At 36.4% G+C, this 26,108-nt stretch overlaps 1 protein-coding gene across 1 annotated transcript in view; it reads right to left on the minus strand.

The window, feature by feature from the left end:
* USH2A (usherin) overlaps nucleotides 1–26,108 on the minus strand; it is a 777,205-nt gene that overhangs the window by 125,961 nt on the left and 625,136 nt on the right. Inside the window, exons 51-55 of the mRNA XM_003930351.4 lie at nucleotides 25,322–25,526; nucleotides 21,579–21,776; nucleotides 20,888–21,042; nucleotides 18,682–18,880; nucleotides 6,593–6,700 (exon numbers count right to left, since the gene is read on the minus strand). Of these exons, the coding sequence (XP_003930400.3) occupies nucleotides 6,593–6,700; nucleotides 18,682–18,880; nucleotides 20,888–21,042; nucleotides 21,579–21,776; nucleotides 25,322–25,526 (865 nt within the window). The remainder of the gene's footprint in view (nucleotides 1–6,592; nucleotides 6,701–18,681; nucleotides 18,881–20,887; nucleotides 21,043–21,578; nucleotides 21,777–25,321; nucleotides 25,527–26,108) is intronic.

A 26,108-nucleotide genomic window follows, 5' to 3' on the forward strand; every position in this document is an offset into this window, starting at 1 on the left:
GCATATCTTTAGATTGAAACTCTCCTGAGTGTCAAACTCAAGAATTTAACTGTTTGCTTGACACCTCCATTTGGATGACTGATAATATATTAAAAACTAAAAACATGCAAAACAGAACTCTTGTTTATCCTGTCTATAATCTATGTATCTCCCAATCTTATACATCTATCCATTTTCTTGGACAAAACACATCAAAATAATTAGACTTCAGACTTTCTCCTTTCATACCTCCAAATGTAATTGATTATGAAGCCTGGAAGATTCTATAATGCATACTTCTCTGTATCTTTACTTTCACTTCTCCTGGTCCCAGCCACATTTCTTTCTCTCTCATCACCTCCTATCATAGCTTCTAAACTTGCCTCCATGTTTAAATCTTGGTCTTCCATATTCCATTGGAATCTTTATAAAGGTGTATAAAGTGCACATGTAATCCAGTGTCATCTTCATAAAATATGTAACCCTTTTGAATTTATTCATATAATATAATCCCTATTTCTTATTATGATCCATATGGTCCCACATTTTATTGGCTCTGGGCTACCTGGCAGCATTCTTCCCACCATTTGTAGAGCTGTGGCCATACCAGATTCCCTTCTATCCCCAGAACACTTCAGGTTGTTTTCTAAATCTGGGCTTTTGAACTTCCATTACTTTGGCCTGGAACACTTTTGTTCCCTTACACCATGACATTTTTGCATTTTGTTCTCATAGTTCAGTTACTCGTGTAAATATCACCTTATTTTACCACTGTTTCTTAACTGTAATTTGAACCTCATCAAAAGGGGTCCCAACCTAGTTGGCATGGCCCTTTCTATTTCCTCAACACTCAAAACATCATAATCAAATTCTTTCTTTGACATATTATTTTTATGTTATATGACGGCGCAGTCCACTCCTCTCTCCTGCTTTGATGCAAAATTAGTTCCACAGTAGCAGGGATCTTCTCTGTCTTATTTGTCAATGTATCTCTATAAATAACACAATGCCTAATACATGTTTAATGAATAGATTTATTGTAAATATATCCCCTGCAAAATACTATGCTAAGCACTCCAAGCAGTTCTAGGGGATGCAAAGATGATTAACATGTGGCTCACTCTTTCAAGGAGTTGATGCTTCTGTCTAAAAGATAAAACATATATACAAATAACTAATTTGAGGTCAAACATTCAAGAAATCTTACAGATGTACGCATCTGTTGATGGAGAACCCGGCAATGAGAATGCTCACTCCTACCACTTTATGTTGTCGTCCACTTAGAGTCTGATTAGACCCTGTAAATGTCTTCTGGAGATTAAAAAAACCCTCATTTTGCAATTAGGTTTCCTGTAATCAATAGCTTTTGCCTGATTGTATCTCCTGTATAAGTCAGTCTGTATAGGATAAGATTTTGTCACTTTTAGAAGAAAAATTTTCAGAAGAACAAAATACAATTTATTTAGCAGCATTCTGAAAGAAACAAGATAGATTTTAAAAATGTCTCAGACTTCTCAGTTTTCTAAGGAGCAATATATTCCTGAGAAGAAAGTAGTTCATTTTGTTCTGAGAGCTTGCTCTGTTCTAGATATTTGGAAAAATCCACAAATGATAGTATACATTTATGTGTGGAAAGATGACTCAACCAATCAATTAGAGTTCTGATTGAAATGTGATATTAATTTGTTGATTCCAAAGATAAAGACTTAGTTCATAATCTGCTTCCTGCAGTTATATCTTTTTCACCTCGAACGATGTATTAAAACTCACCAAGGTACTAGAAAGGTTATTTCTTGATTTCTGATTTGAACCAGACAATAAAACCTGTGAGTGTGGAGGAGCTAATACAATAAAATGAAACACAATTTTGGGTCTCTTTCAAGTTTTCAATAAAAGTTGATTTTCATATTTATACAGGCCAGCAAAAGCTCTGTTCAAGTTGATAATAACTCCATGTCCATTGGTTTGATTGTTTAGATGGAGTTCAAATGTATACATAACTAGTAAGTGCTGCATTTTTACTTGCACGGTAATATGAAGACATCATTATCTTGGCAACTGCAAGAAACTGTTGCTAGAGTAAGACTCACCTTTGGTGAAATATATTAATTAGTCCAAGGTGGAGAATGTATCCCCTTCTCCATGCAACTCCAGCCTAAGTCTCAGGTGAAACCAGAAAAACCTATTCTATATAATAAGGGAGCAAATTGAGGCAGTTCAAGGGAAAGAAATGAATGATAGAGAGAGAAGTAATCTAGGAGAATGGGGTGGGGTAAACTAGCTAAGAGGCTAAAAGGAGGAAGGTAGAATTAAACCTTGTTTGGTCTCTTTACACAATGAGGACCAGTAGAACATGTCTACTGTATATGTTTTAAATTTATCTTGAGTTGCATGCAATACTGCCCACTTCTTATGTCCCTACAAATCTTCATTCCAATTCAAAATTTCCAAAATTTATTATGGATTTTTTTTTTCTCCCAAAATCTGGTGATAGGAACCAATTTTGTATTATCTGATGTCAGGGATGCACTTAATTCTGGGCTATTTACTATTTGCTAATTTATTCATCATTCTACCTGACTTTGTGTCATTTTCTGTATTAGGAACTGTGGATATGAAGATGAAGACTTACTCTTACCCATCCTCATAGAGTTCATGTATCATGGGGAATAAAGATGAGTCAATAAAAAGTTGTACTCCAGTATGATACATGTTTTAAGAGAAGGAGCACAGTAGCTGTTAGAACATAGAAAGGGTAACCTGACACAGACTATGGGGAGACATGGAGCTGGGTAGGAAGTAGGTGGTTGTAGTGTAAGATTTCCAGAAGGGGAGATACGTGAACCAAGTTTTGAAAAGGTACGTGTTAACTGAGTGAGGATGTAAGGGAAGGGAGTTCAGGCTGAGGGGAATCCACAGAAAGTTCTAGAAATATGGTCAAGCATGGTGGGACTGCACATACCTTGGTATAGGCTGGTGCCCTGTGAGGCATGTGAGGAGGACTTAAAACCTTGAAAAATTGGTGGAAGTTAAAACTTGAGGGATCCATATTGCTTTGCTAAGGAGACAAGGATGTGTATCTTCCTGGAAGGAAGCAGGACTTTATGGAGGTGACTAATATGACATATTCTTGTTTTGTCAAAAGAGGAAAAAGAATCAGGATGTGGGATGTGAGAAAGAGGAAAAATGACTAGAGGAAGGGAACCTAGTTAGGAGGATCCAGAGAAGATGTCTTCTTATTAACTATAAGGATCTGAACTAAGGCAGTGGTAAAAGGGATGGTAAAAAGAACAAGGTTTTAAAAATCCTTAAGATTTAAAACTAGTAAGATTGCATGAAGAATTATATATTACATAAGGAAAGGGAAGCATCAAGGATATCAAGACTTTGGGCTTACGTGATAGGTGGGTGGTTGTATTTGAGAGAGGAAGAAGAGGGAAGTTGAGGAGTACAGTGGAGAGGGAGAAATTAAGTGGTGAAGTACTGAGTTAAAGTTTTTGAAAAACTCCTAAATATAAACATGTAGTAGACCAGTAAATACACAGGATTTAAATCCATAAGTAGCTTTGGTAAGAGCTTTAGTATTTGGTAGCTCTCAGCCTTCATTAGGAGATAAAGTCAGTACTTGAGAATTTCAGAAGAGCCTAGGAGTTGTAGGGAAAATAGTACAGGAAAAACCCAGGGCATGTAAACGTTAAAAGAAGGGCAGAGGAAGAGGAATCTGGAGTGAAACTAGAAAAGACTGGATTTTCTTTTCCTTTATCTTTTCCACATTATCAATGCCAGAGGAAAGCATGCCTGCAATTTTGCATGATTTATCTCTAAAACGAATTAGAACTCACGTGGATGGCAGTAATTGTAGGAAAAAAAAAGTAATAATTCAATTCAAAATCTTCCCGGTATTTGGCTAAAGGTACAGGTACATAGTTTTCTATGAGGATAAAACTGTACAGAACTGTGTCCAACTTATCAATGAGGTTGTAATGTGCATTGACTTTTTCTTAGATTGAAAATGAGAGGCAAGTGAAAAGAGCTCAGGTTGAGTTGGCTATGCATAAACACTTTTTTTTTTTTTTTTTGAGATGGAGTCTCACTCTGTCGCACAGGCTGGAGTGCAGTGGCATGATCTCGGCTCACTGTAACCTCCACCTCCCGGGTTCAAGCAATTCTCCTGCCTCAGCCTCCCGAGTAGCTGGGATTACAGGCATGGACCACCATGCCCAGCTAATTTTTTGTATTTTATTTTATTTTATTTTTTTTGAGATGGAGTTTCACTCTTGTTACCCAGGCCGGAGTGCAATGGCGCGATCTTGGCTCACTGCAACCTCTACCTCCTAGGTTCAAGCAATTCTCCTGCCTCAGCCTCCTGAGTAGCTGGGATTATAGGCATGTGCCACCATGCCCAGCTAATTTTTTGAATTTTTAGTAGAGATGGGGTTTCTCCATGTTGGCCAGGCTGGTCTCGAACTCCCAGCCTCAGGTGATCCACCCACCTCAGCCTCCCAAAGTGCTGAGATTACAGGCGTGAGCCACTGGTGCCTGGCCAAACACTTCTTTTAATTCTCTCCATATCCACTTAAAATACTCAAATATGAGATCTGCAAATTATATCTGATTTACTTCAAAAATGGCATTTTATAATTAGTTATATCTGGGTGAATAATTTAAAGTGGTATACTTGTTTTCACTTTACAGTAAAACAATAGAACTTAATGTGGTTGCTACGGTGTTCTCAAGTTAAGCTATATTTATTTCATATACAGATTATATATAAATGACACTTATTTGGTTAGAAAATGGCCCTAAATCTGTGTTTCTTTTGCAGAGGAAAGTCCATTTTGTTTATTATTTCTTTGGATAGTTATTTGTGTTAAAGGAAAGGTACATAAAGTTAAAAAAAAAAAAAGAAATCAAGGGCATTTCTCATATTACATTCTCCTGCACCGTTGAAAGCTACAATTTTTAAGTCATAAAATATAAACACTTTTAAGAAATTTTATTGGGAAAAGTGGAAAAATAGATGTATATTTTCAATGAATTTAAATATATGAATTTGGTAGAGAGAAATGGAAGAAGAGATTCTGTTATTTTATCAGGCTTGAGTTTCAGCCAAATCTGGTTGATGGATCCTTTAGAAATTATCCATTATCATCAAAGTATCCATTTGATAGTTTACCTTTCCAAAAAATCCACTGCTGGTTTCTTCCTTTCAAAGGAACACTAAGCTTTTTGACATGAAACATTCTTTATATAGAAAACATCATTAGTGAATTCCTGGTGAGGAGCCATATGCCCCATATGTGGAATTTTCCATTTTATTCCCCATTTACTGGTAGGAAGTTCAGGTTTAATATTCTGAGGTACAACAATCCCTTTCATTAGAAGAGTAATGGACAGGTAGTTCAGGAGTCTATGGTGGTAATTAACATTGTATTTCTGTTTAGAAACTCATTTATGCCTTGGTTTCCCCATATGAAAAACAGGCAGGTAATGAAGATTAACAAAATAAATAGTTGATCACTAGCACATGGTACTGAGTATATTTTTCTTTTGAAAGTAAATGACACCACCCATCCCAATCCTCAACACATGGGTAACCATTGCTATCAGTTGGTGTATATACTTCCTGGATTTTTAAATGAATTTATTTATTAATCATTAACAACAAATGTCATGTTCTCAGTTTGTTCTTATGCATTAACATAGTTCTATAACTTCCTCTTTATATGAATTGATCATCTCACTCTTTTATACTGGTGCATGGAATTCCACAATACAAGAATAGCTGAATTTATTTAGGAATTCTCCCACTCACAAACATTAAAATTATTCCCAACATTTTGCTATTAAACAAAATAAATGCTTCAATAAACATCCTGGTGCATGCCTCCTTAAGAAGTGTGGCACAGTTTCTGGTATAAATGATGAAAATAGAATGGCTGCATCATGGGAAATTAACAATTTAAATGTAATAGACATTTCCAATTTGCCTTCTAAGGTGATGATTCCATCTTACCTTCCCTCAAACTGTGTCTAGTTGTACATCTCTGTACATCACTGTTCATTTGTCAAAATCCTTGTTTCTTGCGGTCCTTCTCAGAAGTCATCTTCTCCATAAAGCCTTTCCTGATGTCAATGATGGGTTATTATCTCTTCCTCTTCAGGCTAACCTTAGCATTCTATTCATTTGTTCTTTCTTAACATCAACTTTCAGATTTTCTCTCTTCATACAGATCTTTCTCCTATCACTTCTACTTGATTGTAAATCTTGAGGGCAGAGAATATTTTAAACCACTTCAGCAGTGAGCATGGTGCTTGTATATTAGATGCTCCTAAAATATTTGTTTAACATCTGAGTTTCTGAAAAATTTCAATAATTCTTCTTTACACAGAAAAGCAACTCTAAAAAGGTGAGAGAATTGAAAGCAAACTGACCTTGGGAAGCTACACATATATGAATCGAGCCTGAAGAATGGGAACCTAGAATACTATTTTATTTTGTACCTATCAATTTTATTGCTTCTTTCTTGTTTGTTATGAAGGAGTTTACAGAGTCCACCTCAAAATGCTACATGCAAATTTCTTTCCTCAAATATGGATATTGTTTCCTTACCTTCAGGAGCTGCCTGCAGCGTCTGACCTAGAAAAGGCTCGCTTGAAGTGCACCCAGCAGATGTACAAGCCGTAAGCGTGAAGCTATAGTTGGTGTACGGCTGGAGACCTAGAAAAAGCAAGCAAGAAATTAACTGCACCTCAAGAGGATTATTTAATATCAATTAAACACCAGAACTAACAGGTAGAATTGTAGATACGATAGCCAAAATGTTTAAGAGTACGCTCTAAAACACTCTTTAAAGAAAGTCTGAACTTCATAAGAGGTTAAGTATTGAGCAAAATTTCATTTATCACTGATAAATTAATACATTCTCAGCCATAGAAGGGACCCTGAAATTCACGTGAATACACCCTTCTCTTGATTCCTGATACAAGATGTCATTGAAGAGGCTGTCCCATCTGTACGATCAGAGGACTCCATCTCCCAAGGAGCCCATTTCGTCTTTAGAGAGCCTTAGAGATCTCCTTATTTTGTTTGAAAGTCCTTCCTTATATTGTGATGAAATCTTTCTATCGCTTTCACCCCTGGGGACATACAGAACACATCTAATTTCTTTTCCACCTGACAGTTCTTCAAATGTTTGTAGACAGTTATCAAATCCCCCCTGAGTCTTCTCTTCTCCAGGCTAACCATCCCAGCCTCCACAATGGCTTCTTATATAAATGGGGGCAGGAAAATAAGAAAAAGGTTAGATTCAACATTTTCTAGCCCCAAGCCATATTCAGCTCATATTAACGCCTACCAGCACTTTCGTTTGTAAACTTTGCACTCTACCTAACTCGTCCTTTTTTGAGATGTGTTGATTTTGTCTTTACACATACATGAAGGCTAATTTGGAAAAGGGATGGTGCTTATTACTTTTTTCGTATTCAGAATATGATTCATCATGGTAATTGTTCCGTAAGTTTTCAGGAAGAAAAGAATGACAATCCATCTAAAATAGAAGTTGTATATTGTTAGAGATTTTGCTGCTCTGTGCGTGGCTGGTGACCTTGTTAGAGTTACTTAGCTTCTCTTTGCCTTGGTCTACTGATCTGCAAAATGGGGAATCATTATAGCATCTAGCAGACAGGAGAAGATGAAATGGGATACTTAAAGTAGTATTTCATTTTAGCAGAAGCAACTTTAACTCAGCAGCATTCAACAATGAGGATACTGAGGCTTACAAGACATCTCTCCTTTGACTCTTGCTAATACTCAAACAATGCCAAAGCTCTCTTTGAGAAAGAAAATAGTTTTTAAAAACAACAGGACTTAGCCTATTTGTTAAATAATTGAACTAAGTTACAGTATGAATCCAATGATCGTTATGCTTATTTTTTCATCAATTTTGAGCTACTTTTTCACATATTTTGTTCTTTTGGTGAAATGACTCTTCCCTCACAGATGTTCATGTGTCACTTTGTTTGTTTATGCAGATTTCTCCTCAAACGCTATTTAAAAAAAATTTGACCACTTTATCTAAACCATCCACCCATCACTTTTTACCCCCACACATAATTTTATTTCATAGCCTTCAACCAAATCTGATGTTTGCTATGTCTCTTGTTTCTTGGTTATTTGTCTCCTACTCTAGATGTACACTCCTAAAGAACAAGAACTTGTTTTGCCTATCTATATCCTTAGGATTGTGACAGGCACGAAGCGTGTTTATGTTAAACGAATGAAGACAATTACCGATCTCATTCACTTAGAATGAGAGCAATAGTCTGGGTTCTCCGCTAAGGCAATAATGTTCTGCTGCTGGAGCTGCTCCGAGATTTAGCTTCAGAGCCCTTTGTATTTTCTTATCAATTCAGTGATAAGAAGCAGGTACTTATTTGATTATAATCTTCCATTTGGTTGCTTTGGAGGATTTACATAATTTAGATATTTACCTGATTTACAGATGAAGAATATGACTAAAGATCCAAGCCAAACACAAGCCACATATGTTTGATAAAAGCTTATGGGAAAATGTTAAGATTATAAAATGCAGAGCTCAAAATAATGGAAGGGAACATTGAAGAATGAAACTCAGAGGTTGCAGTGGCAAACTCGTTTAGCTTGAGAAGGTCTCCCCTTTACTCTCACTACTGAAAAAAGGGTCTTGACCAGAGTGATACCGTTTTACCTGAATATCTTCTTTTCCCCACTTAGAATATAAGCCCTTTGAGAGTAGAAATGGCATCACTGAGTGAGTCATTTTCCCCTACAGTGCCCATTTTAAGGCATTCAATGTTGAATAAATATTGCTTGCAGAAGAGCACGCCCACAATAGCCTCCCATAAGGATTGCAGGGATATGAGGCTACAATGTTTGTCACCATGTGACCTGACCTAAAAGGTCCTTCCTAAAAATTCCATTGGTATCCTTGCCCACAGTATCAATTTCATTGAGTGGGACATTTTTTTTCATTGTGGAATATTAATAACAGAAATTAATATAATTTGTGAGCAATACATATTTTATAGATTTTTTTCCTGAATGCCAGATGTTAAGTAGGATAGCTAAAAGTAAAGAGATGTTTAAATTTTTTTCTGAAATATTCTGACCAAAACAATGGCCTCAGTTATCTTCCTCACTGTGTGTGCCAGCTTGTCTGATTTCAGACATGCAGTGACTGTTGAAAAAAAGTGTAGGATGGGCATTAGAGAAAAAACGGAAAACTCATCATCACAAAGGTTTGCTAAGGTTGATTAGAGGATTGAGGGTATTTGTAATGAGGATTGTAGTTAAGAGGAAAATTAATGTATATAAAAATAGAAATTGTCATTTCTTGACAAAGCATTTCTGCAGCAAATTGAGTGGTCTCCATTTTACTTAGAGCCTAGATTCAAGAAGGCAGGTGTTAAGGGATGGTATAACAGTAGTGAATCCAGCACCTTAGGAATTTTTGATAGAGGGAGAAAAGTACACCAAAGGAGTTTGTTACAGGTGTTTACATTAAATGGGGTAGGTTAACCTAGAAGGATGTGGGGTAGGGCTGGCGGAAGGAATATGTTTCTCTTGAAGCTACTGGGGTATTAAAATCAAGGAGGAATGGTAAACAGCACTGAGCAGAAAAACTTGGTCAAGAAGTCAGAGTTCAAACATACTGTCAAATCATGGTGCACTGAGGAAAGGAGACAAAGATTGAAAACCAGAAGGATGAGATGGGAGACACGTCTGCAAGTGACTCTGGGGAGAATGGCAGCTTTAGTCTAATTCATCGGCACTGTGTCCTCAAGAGCTGTGTCTGTCCCTGAAACGCAGCCATGCTGGTCAGTTTAAAGGACCGTGTGGGCAAAGGGTAGAAATACTCAGGCTCATTTCAAATGATGTTTGCTAATGAGTGTCATGCAACTTCACATCTGCCATATTTACCATGCAGGGTCTATTTCTGCTTTTATAACAAAACTCACATTTTCCTTGGGTAAGCCAGTTTGTCCACTATCAGGCTTTGTACTTTATTTAGTGTTGACTCCACCTGGACTGAAGAGAGTATAGATGACTCAAGCCTGAACACCAAGCTCTATGTTCTCCCATCACATAAGAACCACAGTTAACAGCATTTAAATTACTCAATGGCGGCCGTCCCTCTGGAGATTAAGCAGCATGTAGAAGACATAAAATGGTAGAAACCATTGCAGCTGCTCTTTATTAAAATTAATATTATTTTTAATTGGCAAGTCATAATTGTATACATTGTAGCGGTGCAAAGTGAAAAAAATGTTAAAACAATTTAGTTCAAACACCAACACAAAAGCTATAAATTAGGGAAAAAAACAACAACAAACAAAACTCAGGATGTTTTTGTTTTTGTTGTTTTGTTTTTAATTCTCTTTTCATTGGACTCTATGCATTAAATCCATTTTATGAGAATTACAGTTATTTTCAAAAAAGTTATAACATGATGTAAATGATGTACCAGCAGAAGTTTATTGAGCATCTACTACTACTTGGCCCTCTTCTGTGCACTTCATGCACGTTAACACAATCAATGCTCATGCTAACTTTCTGCAGCACATGCCATTATTTGTTCATTTTACAGATAAGGAAGCTAAGGCACGGAAAGTTGGAGGAAACTGCCTATGATCACAGAGATAAGAAAGGATTAGGGCCAGGCATGGTGGCTCATGCTTGTAGTCCCAGCACTTTGGGAAGATGAGGTGGATGGATCACCTGAGGTCAGGAGTTCAAGACCAGCGTGGCCAACATGGTGAAACCCTGTCGCTACTAAAAGTAAAAAACTACAAAAATTAGCCAGGCGTGGTGGCACGTGCCTGTAGTCCCAGCTGCTTGGAAGGCTGAGGCTAGAGAATTGTTTGAACCTGGGAGGCAGAGGTTGCAGTGAGCTGAGATCCTGCCATTGCACTACAGCCTGAGTGACATAGTAGTGAGACTCCAGCTCAACAACAACAACAACAAAAAATTGCGGGGGCGGGGGGCGGTGGTGGGTAAGGCCAGGATTGGAACTTGTACAATTATACTGAGAAATGTGGCCCAGAAAAACTGGGTCAGGCTCTGCAGCCTTATAACAGTGACATAAATAGCTCAAAGCCCAGTGAAATTTTCAGTAATATAAAAAATCCAAGTGGGAGTATATATTTAAATACTTTCATTTTAAATATTATTATGAGTCATGTGGCAAGGTACTGAATCATGTTCTCTGTTAAGAGAGCAGTCTGAAATTAAACTATTTGGGTTCTAATACTTACCTGCTTACTAAGTACTTGACTACAAGGAAGTCTTCTGGCCTCTAGGTGCCTCGATTTCCATATCTATAAACTGTAGGCATGATAGTATAGACTGTTTAATAGGTCTACAGATTAATTTAATGGAAGGCAATATCTAAATCCATAATTTAGAAAATTTAAATCCATATTCTATCTTTTAGTTTTATATTTTTCATATTGTTAGAGGATTGGATTACTAATAGGCTTGGTTCAGACAATCTGTAAGAAAGCATCGAGTACCATCAGGCATAGATGATTTACATGAACCCAATGACCTTTCATATATAGGACTCTGTAAAACTCAGTAAAATGAACACATTTCAACTGAAATTTGCTGTCATTTTAAGTAAGCCTCTATCAGTAGTCCTTAAAACGAGATATATATGACATATTAGCAACAGGCAATGAAAAGGGCACGCCAATTGAAAACTACTCATGAATTGATCAGGATGAGAAGAGGGAAATAAAGAGATGTCTCAAAGGAACCATCCCAACTGTAACTTAATCCTGAAGTCGAGTAGTAGAAGGAGAAAAGAAAACATCATTCAAGTGCTCAGCATTGAATTAGAAGAGCAGGAAATAGCAGTTGCAGAGTACAGAAAGGCAAATGCATGGAGAAAAGCCAAGTATTTAACATTTCAGTATAGTGAAGATTACTGTGGCTGCAAATTACCTGAATTTCCCTATAGGGAATCATGTTCTTTTTTTTTTAAAGAAAGAGGCATAATATAACCAAACTCATTTCAATTACACTTCCAAGTAATGTTACTTTTCAAGAGTAAATGTGTGCTAAAAGGGGCTGCAAAAAGTCTGCCCACAGTTCATAAAAATATGATTTGGAAAACAAAACCCATGTCTATGAAAGTTACATCCGATGTACTCTATAAAGAACAGCTTGATTCCAATTTTTAATCTCCTGATAGTCAGAAAAAGGCACTTTAGCCATTATGATTTCACATAGCAAGTGCTACTTCAAAACATTCAGCCAATTATTCTTTAGTGTCATCTGTTGTGTTCTAAAGAATTACCAAATAGTCCTAAAGAATATGTAATTCTGTGAGTTCCTCCATCAGCATGTCTTGTGATTAGCTCAAGCACTGACAGGCCTGAGTTACGTTAAAAAGTTTTTGTTATGTGGTTATAAAGTATTGTAAATAACCATCCTGTGTGTAAGTCATCTGTCTGGGCATCAGTTCACCCAAACTGGATGTGTGATCTGGCCCCTCTGACTCTCACAGTTAGTTTCTTTGGCTAATGATACAGGAGTTAGGAAGAAATCACTTAGGCAGATAGTTAAAGCTATGGGAGCCTTTTTTTTTTTTTTTTGTAGTGAAAAGCAGCCCCAAATCATTTTCTAACAAAGGGCAGCATGTAAAGTCAAGCTGCAGACATAGGCAAGCAAGCTGGGCGCTTGCACGGGTGAATGCCAGAAGGAACTAAGGACTAGATATGTTCAAGATGGCAGCTCCATCCTCCCTTCTCCTTGTCAACCACCTGTACTGTAAGGAGTAGACAAGAGGAGCCAATCGACTGAAGGTCCATTTGCATAATAATATTAGGGTGGAGGGACCAGCCTTCCACTCATGCTATGTAAACATCATACCTGATCAAACCAATCTTGTGAGCACCATGTAAATCAGGCACTGCCTTCTCCAGCCTGCCTATAACATCTGCGGTCCACTGCCTCCTCACTTTTTGGATGTCTTTCTCTCTCATGCACAAGGAGCTGCTCTCCTCTCTCCTTTCTACTGTTAAACTTTCCACTCCTTAACCCACCCGTGTGTCTGTGTCCTGAATTCTTTCTTGGTACAACAACGAACCCGAGTATATATCCCAGACAACATAGCTATTTCACTATAATGAAGGTGCTTCCTTTTGCCATCACTTGCCCGGGCTATCACTAAGTGATCCCCTTCAGATCAATCTGATAATTTGTGGAAATGTACATACATGTTCAAAACTAATACACAAAGGCATCATAGAATTACTTTACAGACATTTAAGATACCTTTAAATAAGAATTTGTTTTACAGAATTTGATTAAGGATTATTTCAGAAGCTTACACGCGAAAGCCATCTTTTCTGGATGATATCATCCTTCACGATCTCAACAGCTGCCCATTCCACTTAGCCAAGCCAATTTCTTGCCCTCCTTGAAATTTTTTCTGTATTCATGCTTTATGAATTCAGTTGCTACCTCATATGAACTGAACATTCAAACATCAAAACAAAGGGACTCTTGGATTGCACATGCCGGTAAGATCACTTGATGACTTTTAGTTCTGACTAGTTGCTATAAGCTAACTTGTGTTATGAATTCTGTATTTCATGTGAAATTTTGGGCCATTGCTTAGGCCCCTCTCTCCAATGTCTTCTGGATCCAAAGACACCCTTCCTAAACAAGTTACTACTTTGGCAGACTCTCTTTCCAGATATACATCAACATTAAGACTATCATTTAGACATTACCAAAGGAAGACCTTCTTTCAGAGTTGAAAAAAGACCCTTTTTCCTTGGTGGCATCTAAATAATAGTCCTAATGTTTATGTATATCTAGAATAAATATAACAATGAAATACAATATTAATTATATTTTTGATATATATATATATTTATTTTAGTGACAGTATTTTAATAAATATTAAATAAATATTTTAATAAACACTTTTCATCTTTTAAGTTCAGTGTTATACTAGTCTGAGGCTTCCTCTCTGCATTTTCAGGCAGAATTTTCTTCTCTAAAAACAAAATGTGGTGTCAGGTGGCAGCAAAATCTGATGTTGCTCAAACATGAGACAATGAGGACACTGCAGAGGGAAGGGGGTGGAAAGAGCTGGAGTGACAAAACAGACCTAGTGTCTGTCAATTACATCGGAATATCTGGGAATAAAGAGGAATTTAAAAAATATTGTCTAGGCAGCCATCAATTATAGCTCTTTGGCCTTAATATTTTATCAATAGGCAGGTTTTAAAAGGAGAAAAAGTGGTTGATGCTACACTTTTTTTGTTTTGTTTTTAGTCAGGCCTAAATTTAGTTATTCTCAGAGTTCAAAAAATGAAAAGAAAATGAATTGTTGTATCTCTTTTCATAGGTCCAATGCCTGGTGGTCAGCAGTTACATAGTAACTGGGGGAAATGCAGCCTGGCGCATTGCATACAACCATAGAAGAAACTCCCAAAGCTGTTTTGAGGCCGCAATTACCATCCTAGTTTTCTTACTATCTGTTTTAATTAAAGAAATACACTGCAGTCAAGTCCAGGCTGCTGGAGATCAGGGTTGGCTTTGTGGGCTTTTGACATGTGCAATCAAACAAGGTACCATGCTTAGAAGCACATGAGCTTACTTCTAAGCTCTGTTTCACTGTCTTGAAATTTTAATCATTTCCGAACAAGTGGCCTGAATTTTCATTTTGTGGGGTTCAGATGACTGAACCCCACAATTACATTGCCAGTTTTGAGATTTAGATATGTTCGAGAGTGGCATTTTTAACTCCATTCAAAACAGAATATAGTCAGTCAAATACTAGTTTACTATTCAGTATTTACTCATTCAACAAACATTTTCTGAATAGTTAAGTACTCTGATAGGTACCAGGAATGCAATGGCAAAGAGGAGGCTACTGTCTCTGACCTTAAAAAGCATTACCTATTACTAATTGTGGAACAGAGACAAGAGGAAAGGATTTAGAATAAAATGTAAGAATTACTATGAGAGCAAAGAGCAGAGTTTCTAAGAACAGAATTCCTTATAAAGAATTTCTACATTTTGTTGTATTGGCGGTTGAAGCACGTTTTCTCTCTTTCAAAAGTGATGTGTAAGGTATCTGTTTCAGTATAACATTAGTATTACACTTTCTGCTACCACCAGCATTGTTAGGGTTTATGCTATGTAGCACACAAGGTTTTCATTAACTTCTAGGAAGATGAGAAAGGAAGGCAAATTGTTCTTTCCTTGCTAATGTAATGCTGGTAGGTTTTTCCTTTTAAATGAAATGCAATGATGAGTAACTTCTAATTAATTATTTTGAAAATAGTTTTCCCAGAGTTAAGAGACACATAGGCCCTTATACTTGATGCTAAGCAGGATACGACTAATTCATTTTATTTCTCAGTGGCCTTGATTATTTAGTTAATCCTTTACCCTTTCCTCTACTCCTAAACTCACATTAGGAGTCCCATGTATACTGCAGAGGTAGCCCAAAGTGAAACAATGCCATAACTGGTGTCCAAATTGTTCTGTACAGGATGGTGGAGGTGTTTAGTAATAGATGATACGAAAAGGTCTTTTATTGACAAGCTGCCACGCGCTGTTTGCATTAGCGAATATGAGAAGATGATGGCTGCTACTCCTTCGTCCCCATGGTATTCAGCTCAGTGAGATAGAAGAAAACGCTTCAGTTTACTTAAAGCATTGATAACACCTCTAAATAATTAACCGAGGACTTCCTGTCTTCAATTACTTAATGCTTTTTTTAACATCTTGAGAGGATTATAAGCAATTTATGGATTTCACATGATGAGTGCATTTGCCACTATTCCCACAAAGCATTTACGGGATCATGTTTCTAAAGCTTTGAGGTAATTAAAAAAATAAGCATGGAGACAATGGGGCTGAGGCAAGGTGTTCCCTTTCCCTCCTGTCATTCCTAAGGACGTAGATTTTCAGGCTCCAGGACGACTAGTGCTACAGCTTCATTAGTGCTCTGTTGCTTAGGGAATGCCAAGCCTTTGGAAATGATGAGAAAATCAAAACATTTATCCTAGGGGGTTCAGGCAGCATTTCCATCAAACATTTAAGATGGAAAATAACTTTGATTATTTTAGTTCATTCCATGAACTCAATAAAACAGTCATTCACAACATAAAATACTTCAGTACTACATTTGGTCAGTTAGCTAACCGTGGAACTGAATTTTCCTGGGCAGGTGAGTAACATTATACAGATCTCAGGTTTCAGATTATCTAGTGCCTAGCACCATTCCTGTCCCATAAGAACTACTTATAGGAGGTTCTGTATTTGGTAAGGTTTTGCTGAATGAGGACTTATTTCTTTATTCTACAAAAAAATTCCCTTCTTAGGGCTGTATTGGGCAAGTGAAATATTCTCTAAATCTATTTAAAACAATATCTATAGAAATTAAAAAACAAAACAAAAATAGAACAGAAAGATTGGTCAAATGACTCCTAAGACTTTGGCCAGATTATGAGTTTACTGTTAAGTAAAAATTAAAATTATATTTAAAAACATTAAAATATTTATTCTAATAAAAGGATTTCTGGCACCAAGATATGTGTACGAAATTTACTTTGACATAAAATAGCCATTAAAAAGGACAATGAAAGGAAGAACTGGTAGAGTGAAGTTATTTAAAGAAAAATCTTTGCAATTATTTTATAATTAATGAGGCTACCAATCCTGCTGGTTTGAACATTACAAATGAATTTGGTCTTTTGGTGTGTAAATGCTGATTTCCAAAAAATGCAAACCAATACAGCGGCAACAATCCAAAGCCAATGCTGGTTAGTTGATAGATATTCTAAAAATAAATTTCTTTAGCCTTATATCTTAATTACTGGGAAACCCTTGCTGGTACAGTCTTGGTTTTCAAAACCCTGTAATTAACATCCACTGCTTACTCCAAGTGATGACTTTGATTTTTGACCACGGCATCCTGCATAGAGTTCTGTTTTCAGTTATTACTTTTCTTGTCAGTCTCCCTATTTGTGGAGCATCTTAAGAGCAATAGTCTTATTTTGGACCACTTAGTGTACTGTCTGGAACACCACAAGCTGGCAACTCATTTTTGGAAGAATGAAACGATATTCTGATTTCCTTTTAGTTAGAAGCCGTGAATGCCTTGGATACCCTGAGTAGGTCAGTTTTCTTCTTCATCTTTCAAATACGATTATTAAAAACATCTCTTACAAGGATGTCATGAGAGTCAGAGAAGTCAAAATGCAAACATTTCTTTAAATGATAAAGCACTATGTAAAAGTCAGTTTTCATTATGTTAAACACCATTGTTTAGGTGTTTAGGAAAAACACCTAAATAACCTTTAGGAAAAACACCTAAATAACATTTAGAAAAAACACCTAAAAAACATTTAGGAAAAACACCTAAAAAACATTATTTAGGTGCTCAGGAAAAATCAAGCACATTTTTTTTTTGAGGCCTTTCTGCTCTTTTTGTGAGTTTCATTATCTGTGCTATCAAGACTCCTGCAAAAAGTGCAGTCCAATGGAAGGAGGTCATCCACTCCGGAAGTCTTGGAAGGAGGTGACTGACAATGGGAAAAACGGGGAAGTTTATACAATCTTGCCCATGGTCTTAGAATTTAAACTTAACGGGGTTGTTTGGGATGATTCAGTAGACTTGAATAATAAACTAAATTACTTAACTTCTCAAAGTATTCTTACCTGTAAAATGAAGGTAGTAATTTACACCTTAGGTTTGCGATGCAATTGGATAGTGCATGCAAAGTGCTTAGGACAGCATCTGGCACATATTAAATTCATTTCTTCCCCAAACATTTATTTAGCTCCTATTAATGTGTTCAGAACTCTAAGTGCTAGAGGTACAACATTGAACAAGTAGATAAGGTTCCCACTCTCTTGGAGCCTTCATTCAAGTGTGGAGAGACATAAAAAGACAAAAAACAAACACTAGAATATCAGGCAGTGAGAGGTCTACGATGAAAATAAAACAAAGTGATGTGGTGGTGTGTTACAGAAGCTATCCAACCGAGAAAGTCAGAAAATGCTTCTCCCTTCAGAAGTGGCATTTAAGCTAAAACCTGTTAATTATTATCATAATCACTACTAGCAATTATCTAACATATCATTGTACATACTAATAGTATATTATTAAAGCTAATGATAATAAACCATAACAATTTTTAAAAACACAATTACTATTAATTAACATTCCTAATGCTAACAAACAGCCACAGTAACTCTACTGTCAACTAGTCCTGTGTATTAATTATCCACTTGATAGGCAAATGTTAACCTCTGGCTGATTTTCCCCTGCCTTCCAGTGTATTCTTGGCTATCCTAGTCCCATTATCTATGAGTATATCCTTGGGGAATGAAAATGCATCTTACTGTTTGTGTGAAAAAAAAAAGTTAATACTGATGCAAAAACCCTTCACATAATGCATACCAAGGCCAAATATAAATTATTTCTGAAGTTATCTGCTGTTGTGGCGTATTGCTGCCAGTGTGGGCTCTTCTATTAGCATGGATAAGTGGGACCTGACCATATGTCAAGAGAACACGTCCTTTCGAAGTGACCTCATATATCAAACACACACCCCTGGGATACTTTGCCCCCCTAACCACAATGACAGACTCCTCCAGTAGGATTTCCCTTTTCTTTTTTTCTTCACCTGTGACCGTATGCTGCCTCCTGTCAGTGGTGTCAGTGTGGATGAGACCTTTTCCAACCTGCCTGATCTGGTACTCTTTAATGACGCCGTTTGGTTTCTCAGGGACACTCCAGCTCAGATGCAGAGCCTCTGCACTTAGGGCTGTGATTCTTGGTGGCAGGATGCTCTCCGGAACTCCTTGGGTAGTAGCTGCAACTACCTGAAGACATAGGAATTAAACAGCAATTTATTGTAGCAGTACACTAGGTATCCTGATCAATGAGGATGTCACTTTTGTTTTAAAATGTTGTTGTCTGGCCTGGCATATCATTAGCAGGGGCTTGGAGAAGCGTCCCCTTTTTTCATTTTTTTTTTCCCTCCCTTCCTATTTAAACAATGAAATCTGACCTTGAATATATTACATAAGTCTCAGACTACCATTTATCACAACAGGTTCAACAACAATTTTGACGGCAGAATGCAGCCCTCAGTGTTTAAACAAGTAAAATCTGGCTGGCAGACTGTCTTACTAGAGAACTCTTGATAACTCTCTTCCATATGGCCCATCAGTGTCTTTGCATTTTAACAGCCTGATTTTGTACATTTTAAGCACCAGTAAATATGGAGCAAAACCCATATCTGAACTTGCCTGCATATAATATGCTTTGAACAGAATAAATGGGCAGACTTTTCAGTACTCTTCCCGTGATACCTAGGATGACTTTAGAGTGTCTGTACCAACTTTCTAGAAGAGAAACAAGTGAGAAGAAATAAATAAATAAATAAATAAAGCCATTATTTAGTCAATATTGTCAAAATATAGTTTGGACAAAAATTGGCTATGTTTTTTCATAGAATTAAATCTTTTCACTTTATAAACAATTGCTTTGCATGGAGCAGGCATGAGTTGTGCCTACGAAAAATGCGTGGAATTGTTCTAGGACTAGTGACTTTTGATTGGGCCAGTCAGCTGCCATCTATCTAAATGGTGGCTCACTCAGAAAGGTTGCTAGAGGTCTGTTGAACAAAACGTTGCATTCTTGCACTGTGTCTGAGCAGTGTGACTGAATGTTTCATTTGGATGGCTCCTCGCATAATGTGCCAAAATGTTGCTCTTTTTAAAGTTTTAAGCATATGAAAAGAATCAAAGCTACTCTCTGTGAGTTTGTTTCCTCTTGGGCTTTCTCTGTCAAAGCTGGCTTCTACGAAATGCCCCTTTCTTTATTTTCCTCCTACATTGTTTGATTGTGTATTTCCAGTGTTCTTCACGGGCTTTTCTTTCTTTTTCATTTGGTAGCATTCCCCAGTGCTCATTATCGATGGTATTCTGTATTTGTCTCTCTCTATTCTCCTTCTGTGACCATATTTAAACTCATGACTTCAACGTCCCACACAGATCTTTCTAGAAACTTCAGCCACTTCTCAGTCTGGCTTCTGACCAGATATTTTCACACAGAGTGCTAAGTACTATCTGCTTCCACCACCCTGCTATCTGATTCTTCTTTTTAAATATATATTTTAAAAACTTTTACCTTTAACATTTTTCTAAAAATTTGTTTGCAGAATAGCACCATGATCCACAAATTACTCAAGCAGTTATTTGAAAATATCCATGACTCTTTCCTTTTATTTCTACAAATATAGTTGACTACCAAGTCCTGTAGATTCACCCCCCCACCGCCCACATTGGTTGTATCTTTCTGTATTTCTGGTTCTGACCTCAGCTGCCTGAGTTCAGGTCTTCATTCATTATTTCTTGACGAGTCTAGAGTAGAAGGCTTGGAACAATTTGTTTTCCATGCCAAGCTTTTTTGCCCCTTTCTTCATTTTTCAAAATGAGGCTTTTGTTGTTGTTGTTGTTGTTCTATTTAAGTTTCATTTAAATAGAAACTTTCTTCAACTGAATAATGATTTGGAAATTTTTATGGATTTATAGATTACCTCAAATTGGTTAGCGAGGAAAGGATATGGAAGAAAAGATGGTACTGTTTCAAGATTTCACTTATTTTTCTTTAGTGCAAGATTGATATTTGGATAAATCTCCCTTGCAATGATCTCTCCTTCCAGGCATGGGTATTAGGACTCAGTTAAGGTGGCACATGAACACCTAGTTAACACCACTTTGAGGGGGGACATTGTTTTCTTCATTACAAAATCACTCACAACCTGGGTGTTCAGAATCTTCACACTGAACCCTTTCCTCCCAGTCTAGGCAAATTCCTGTTACCTTGCTACTAGTGGCACAGCCAGCAACCGTGCAAGCTTTCAGCTGATATGAATATTCCTGAAATGGTTGAATTCCCTCTGTATCAAAGAAACTCAATGATGTTCCCCGAAAACGTTCAATTCCATTTCGAAGAAGAATGTAGTAAATAATAGGACCTAAAAGAAGCAGAAAAATGACCGCATTTAAATGTCACATCATTTTAACTATTTGCAAACAACTTACAGGTCTTAGTGTTTGGAAGAAATGCGATACTATAGCTTCATTTAATTTTAATTTCCTATTATATTGCTATCTCAAGCAGTTCCTAATTATACTATTATGGAGGAGATGAATTCTTGACATAGATAATCAAAGAGCCATTTATGTTTATTTCCTTTCACTACGAAACAAATTTACTTTCAGTATTAAAACTCTTTTGCCTTCCCTGAATATGCTTTGTTTATTGTAAAGCAGCTCAGATATATTCTGGGATTCAAGGATTTTTACTTCTATTTTATTTATTTAGGCTAAAAATTTGTGAGGGCTTATACTACAAAGTGAGTGATTAGTTGGCACATAATTCAAGTTCCCTTTATTGGTACATACTTTTCTAGTGGTTAGATGTATGGCAATTAAATGTAGGTTATACTCCTTTCAGTTTTCTTATGAATTTATGGAATTTGTTATTGGCATTTTAAAGGTAGCTCAATACCATTTGATTGTATAGGTTTTCTCCAGTTTAAGACAATCGCATCTTCAAGATTGTCTATTTTCGTCCACATAGGGGGACTCACTCCTTGAGGCACATCTTCTTTTGTTCTGGCCCTCACAGCTTTGCTGAGACCTCGCCCATAGCTGTTCCAGGCAGAAATCCTGTACTCATATGTCATGTAGGGCTTGAGGTTCACATCTGTAAAGAGAGAAAACAGACAAGTTTCTCTTATTTTCATTTTTTTAACCATCATATTAAAAGTGACTATCAAAAAATTCAGACATTTAAAAATAAATGTTTAAGGTTCTAAATCTTTCATGTATAAATAAAACTCTAAAATCTTTATTTTCTAAATGTAAGTAACATTTACAGTGTTCATTAGATGCAGGGCTATGGAATCACACAGAATAGAATTCACTGATTCTGAGCAAAGAAAGAGGGGTATATTAAATAAATAAAAAAATAAAAGCCCTGGAGTCATAAGATTTAATGCTTCACAAATTCACGTACTTTTAATTTTTACATGAGACAGGTTTGCCAACATTCTTTCATAGTTTAGTGTCACAAAACCTATATATTATTACTTTCTATTACTTTGTTAAGATTACTTAAAACATTTTCCAAAACAACACACAGGATTTGAAACTTAATTTATCATGGTATCATGTCAGAAAATAAAAATGAAAGCATACTCTGCCATCTAGCTTCTTCCTTCTTCCACAAAACCCAGAACTGAAAACCAAAATACAAACAAACCAACTTTATTATAACAGTAAAACCAAGCATGCTGAGCTTTCCAAACTGGCAAAAATTGTGTGAGATGAACGTCCATGTGATTCAGTGGCGTCCCCAAAGTCTTAGTTCCATTTAAGCTTTCATAACTTCAGAAATAAAAATGCCACACGTTCCCCCCAAAAAAAGTACTTCAAAATTTATTTAAATTTATTTTCCCTGTCTCCAATTTGATGCATTTTGAGTATGTGAGTATGCATTTTTGTATGGGAGCTTCTGGATGACTCTTTCTCAGACTGAGCATCAGAAAAGGAGACCTTCCTCCTGGGCCGTCTGGCCACCTGCTCATTTCCACTGGACATGGTTAATTCTCAGTCCTGATGCTTGGATTAATTGAGTCACATTCTCCTTATACAAAACTACTTAAAATAAACCCTTCCCTGCCCACTATATAGAATTGATATGAAAATAAAATGCAATAAATTATGGGGCAGAACTTCATAAAATGCCAATTTCCCTACAAATGTAAAGCATTAGCTTCCTTTTCCATTTTCTCTGCTTAGAGGGTATCTGCCACTTCTTGCTGTGATGACTACTACTGGTCCCCAGTTCTTCCTTCCATCCTGGTCTAAATGTAATTAGAAACCACACTTTCTGGTTTTCTTTGTAGCATGTAGTGGTCACACGACTCAGATCTCAATACCTAAAGGAGTATAGAAAAGATACAGACAACTTCGGCATCATTTTTAAAAGAGAAAATTGCATACCTTTGGTTGCCATTCTGGATTCTGGATCCTTGAGTGACCTTGTACAATTGAGTTGCCTAGACTATCTACCTACCCTCAGATAAAAATGTACCCTCAATATATTTTCACATCTCTGGTACAGAAAATTAAACTACTCATTGCCAATGACTGTTATTCTGTTCCCTCAAGCTCACGTCACCATTTCAAATCTCATTTGCTGCTGCTTTCTTTCTTCATATGGGCTTCAAATCCTAATGAAAGTTATTGTTTGTATTCATGACTGCTAGTCCTAATGTAGTGACTAGCTATTAGTAGGTATTTAATAAATACTTTTAGATAAATGATTTGCATAAATGAATAAATTTTAGTCAGCACTGGTATTGTCAGCTTTCAAGTTTCTAAAAAAGTCTGACTAAAAGTCAACTTTCTAAAAAAGTCTAAATTTTTCTCAATGGAATTATCAGAGCACCACTCATGTGCTGAAAATCTTTGATGAAAAAATACATTTTGTTATTTTTCATATTCAATTTATAGTATTTTCTGCAGGGAAAGCAATCTGAAATACAGATTTTAAAAGCCCTCATAACATTATTATATCAGTAGGTGGAAACATCTATTCACTTTTGGAGAGGGCTACTGCAAGCATGTATTAAAAGTCCTTCAAAATCTTGATCTTGATTACAAGGGGCAGATAAAAGTACAGGACTTGCTTAGATGAAAACTCAATAATTTTAAAATGAGGGTCCATGATTTAAATCTGTAACTGGGACTGGGAATATAATAGAAGGTTGGACAAATTGTCTTGTATCCAAGGCCTTTCCTAATTAGATTCATTCCAAGAAGTATTTATTGTTTGTGTAGTGTTCTAAATCAAAATAACAAGGTAAAGGTAAACAAAAGGGTCCTATTCATAATGGTGTTTCAATCTAATAGGAGAGCTGGAACAAGTGTCCAAATCCATATAGCACATAGGAGAACTAGTGAGCTCCGTGAACAATGTGTCACAGCAGCACAGGGACTGCACTGAGGATGTGACTCTTGACCTAGGTCTTGAGTAGGATGATAAAACAAGACATTTCAGGTGGAAGAACAGCTTGAAACACATTTGGAGCACTCTGAAAGGAGCTCCTACACCACGTGGAGTCTTCAAAATATGCCCCTTTTGAAGATGGCATTATTTGAATATCTTTCTGTCTCATGGTGAGTTACTTTTATAGCTCTGACTCTTAGTTTCCTCATCTGCTAAATGATCATATTCATGATTGTTTTGTGGGTAATTGGGATAAGGTTTTCAAGTACTTAGTATAACATTGGGACTAAATAATGTTCAATCAACCTTATTTCTGTTTCTTTCTTCCCTTCTTAATCTTCCTTCTCTTATCTCAGTATCCTACCTTACCTTCTGTATTCCTGAGGTTTGCCATTACTGTCCCTTGATTGAGTAAAGCAGAATAATTTATGATAGGATAGAGCACTATTTTGCTTGTTCATGTAACCTTAGCTTGCTCAAATTATATCAATTAAATGGATTCTATCTGAATCAAGATGATAGATGATACACACACACACACACACACACACACACTTGATTTTTCTAAAAATAAGAACATATTTTGTAAGGATTTAAGTAAATGGATGAATAATACAAATTTAATACATGGCAGAACTATTTTAGAGAGAATTCTAAACTTAACAGTGTTTCTCACACAGCTTAGCCAAAACTAAGAATCATGGGACTAATTGGGCAGGGCCAAGATGGTACTTAAAATTAATATTTACAATAACAACTGCAAGGCTTAGTGTTTTTGAGATGACTGGCCATCCTGGAGAGGGTTTACCTCCTCCTCCTCAGAATAGCACTGTTAGGATTTATTATTAATCAGACAGGTGTATCCTTCTTTCTAAGCATAGCAATATTCATTTACTGCATTCAGTGATATTTGCATTGCAGCTTTTGAAAAAGAAGATTGGGTTTATGGTAAATTAACTGCATATAGCAGTAAAGGTCACATATATCTCCACCAATTTACTTTAAATGGAATACAACCTTATTTAAAGTTAGACTTTAACGTATTTTAAACTGCTGGTTTGAATACATCCAGATTATGCCTTTAATTACCTTGTTAACGAGTTGGTCCCAAAGTATGATGGAATGTACTGACACCAATTTAAGAAGGGTTGATGTCAGAGTGAAATAAATCTGCATTTTCAGCAGCTTCTCACTAACCCCACCAAGCCATGGGCAGACAGCTTGCTTTCTGTTACCTGTATAGGAGTACGTGTTTACATTTCCTATATGAATGGTTTCTTCAGCAGATGAACACATTTCTTCAATTGATGCCTTCCCTGAGGAATTGTGAGACCCTCTTATCACAGTGCAAATGTGGCTGGTAAAGTTGAAGTCACACCTGCCGCAATATGCTGTGGCTTCCTTAGATGCGGGGCAGAGGGTCCTGCACTCTTTGGTTTCCTAAGTTAAGTGGTAGGGGTGAGAAGAGAGAGAGAGGGGTATTTAAAAATTTCATTTAGAAATACATAGGGTGGACTTTTGTGACTTTCAAATGAAATTTTCCTCCACTTACTTGATGAATGAATATCTCAAAATTTATAAAAAAGAAATGAAGGCAATTTGTGTACTAGAAAGAGCAATGGCTTTGAAATGACACAGATTGGGATTAAAATTTCAGTTTTTCAACTTCCCAGCTCTGTAACCTTGAGCTAGTCTCTTACATTTTCAAAACCTCAGCTTCTTCAGAGGGAAAAATGGAGACAAAATTTACCACTGGGGTTTGTTGTGTGACTCAAATGAGATAACACCTATATATGCCTTAAACGTAGTATACACACAACAAATATTTTATTTTTGCTATTTGATACTTTTCTGTGGAATTTTAGAGAAAATACAGAATGTGGTATTTGAGAATGTATACTTCCTGTGTTGTTGGGGAAGTTAGTCCCATTAGAAGTATTACTGATCCAAATTAAAAAAATATATAATGTTTCATGAACTGTCATTATGATAATTATTTATGCTTATAAACATTTATGCTTA

This window comes from Saimiri boliviensis, chromosome 14 (assembly GCF_048565385.1).
Source record: "Saimiri boliviensis isolate mSaiBol1 chromosome 14, mSaiBol1.pri, whole genome shotgun sequence".
Classification (NCBI taxonomy): Eukaryota; Metazoa; Chordata; class Mammalia; order Primates; family Cebidae; genus Saimiri; species Saimiri boliviensis.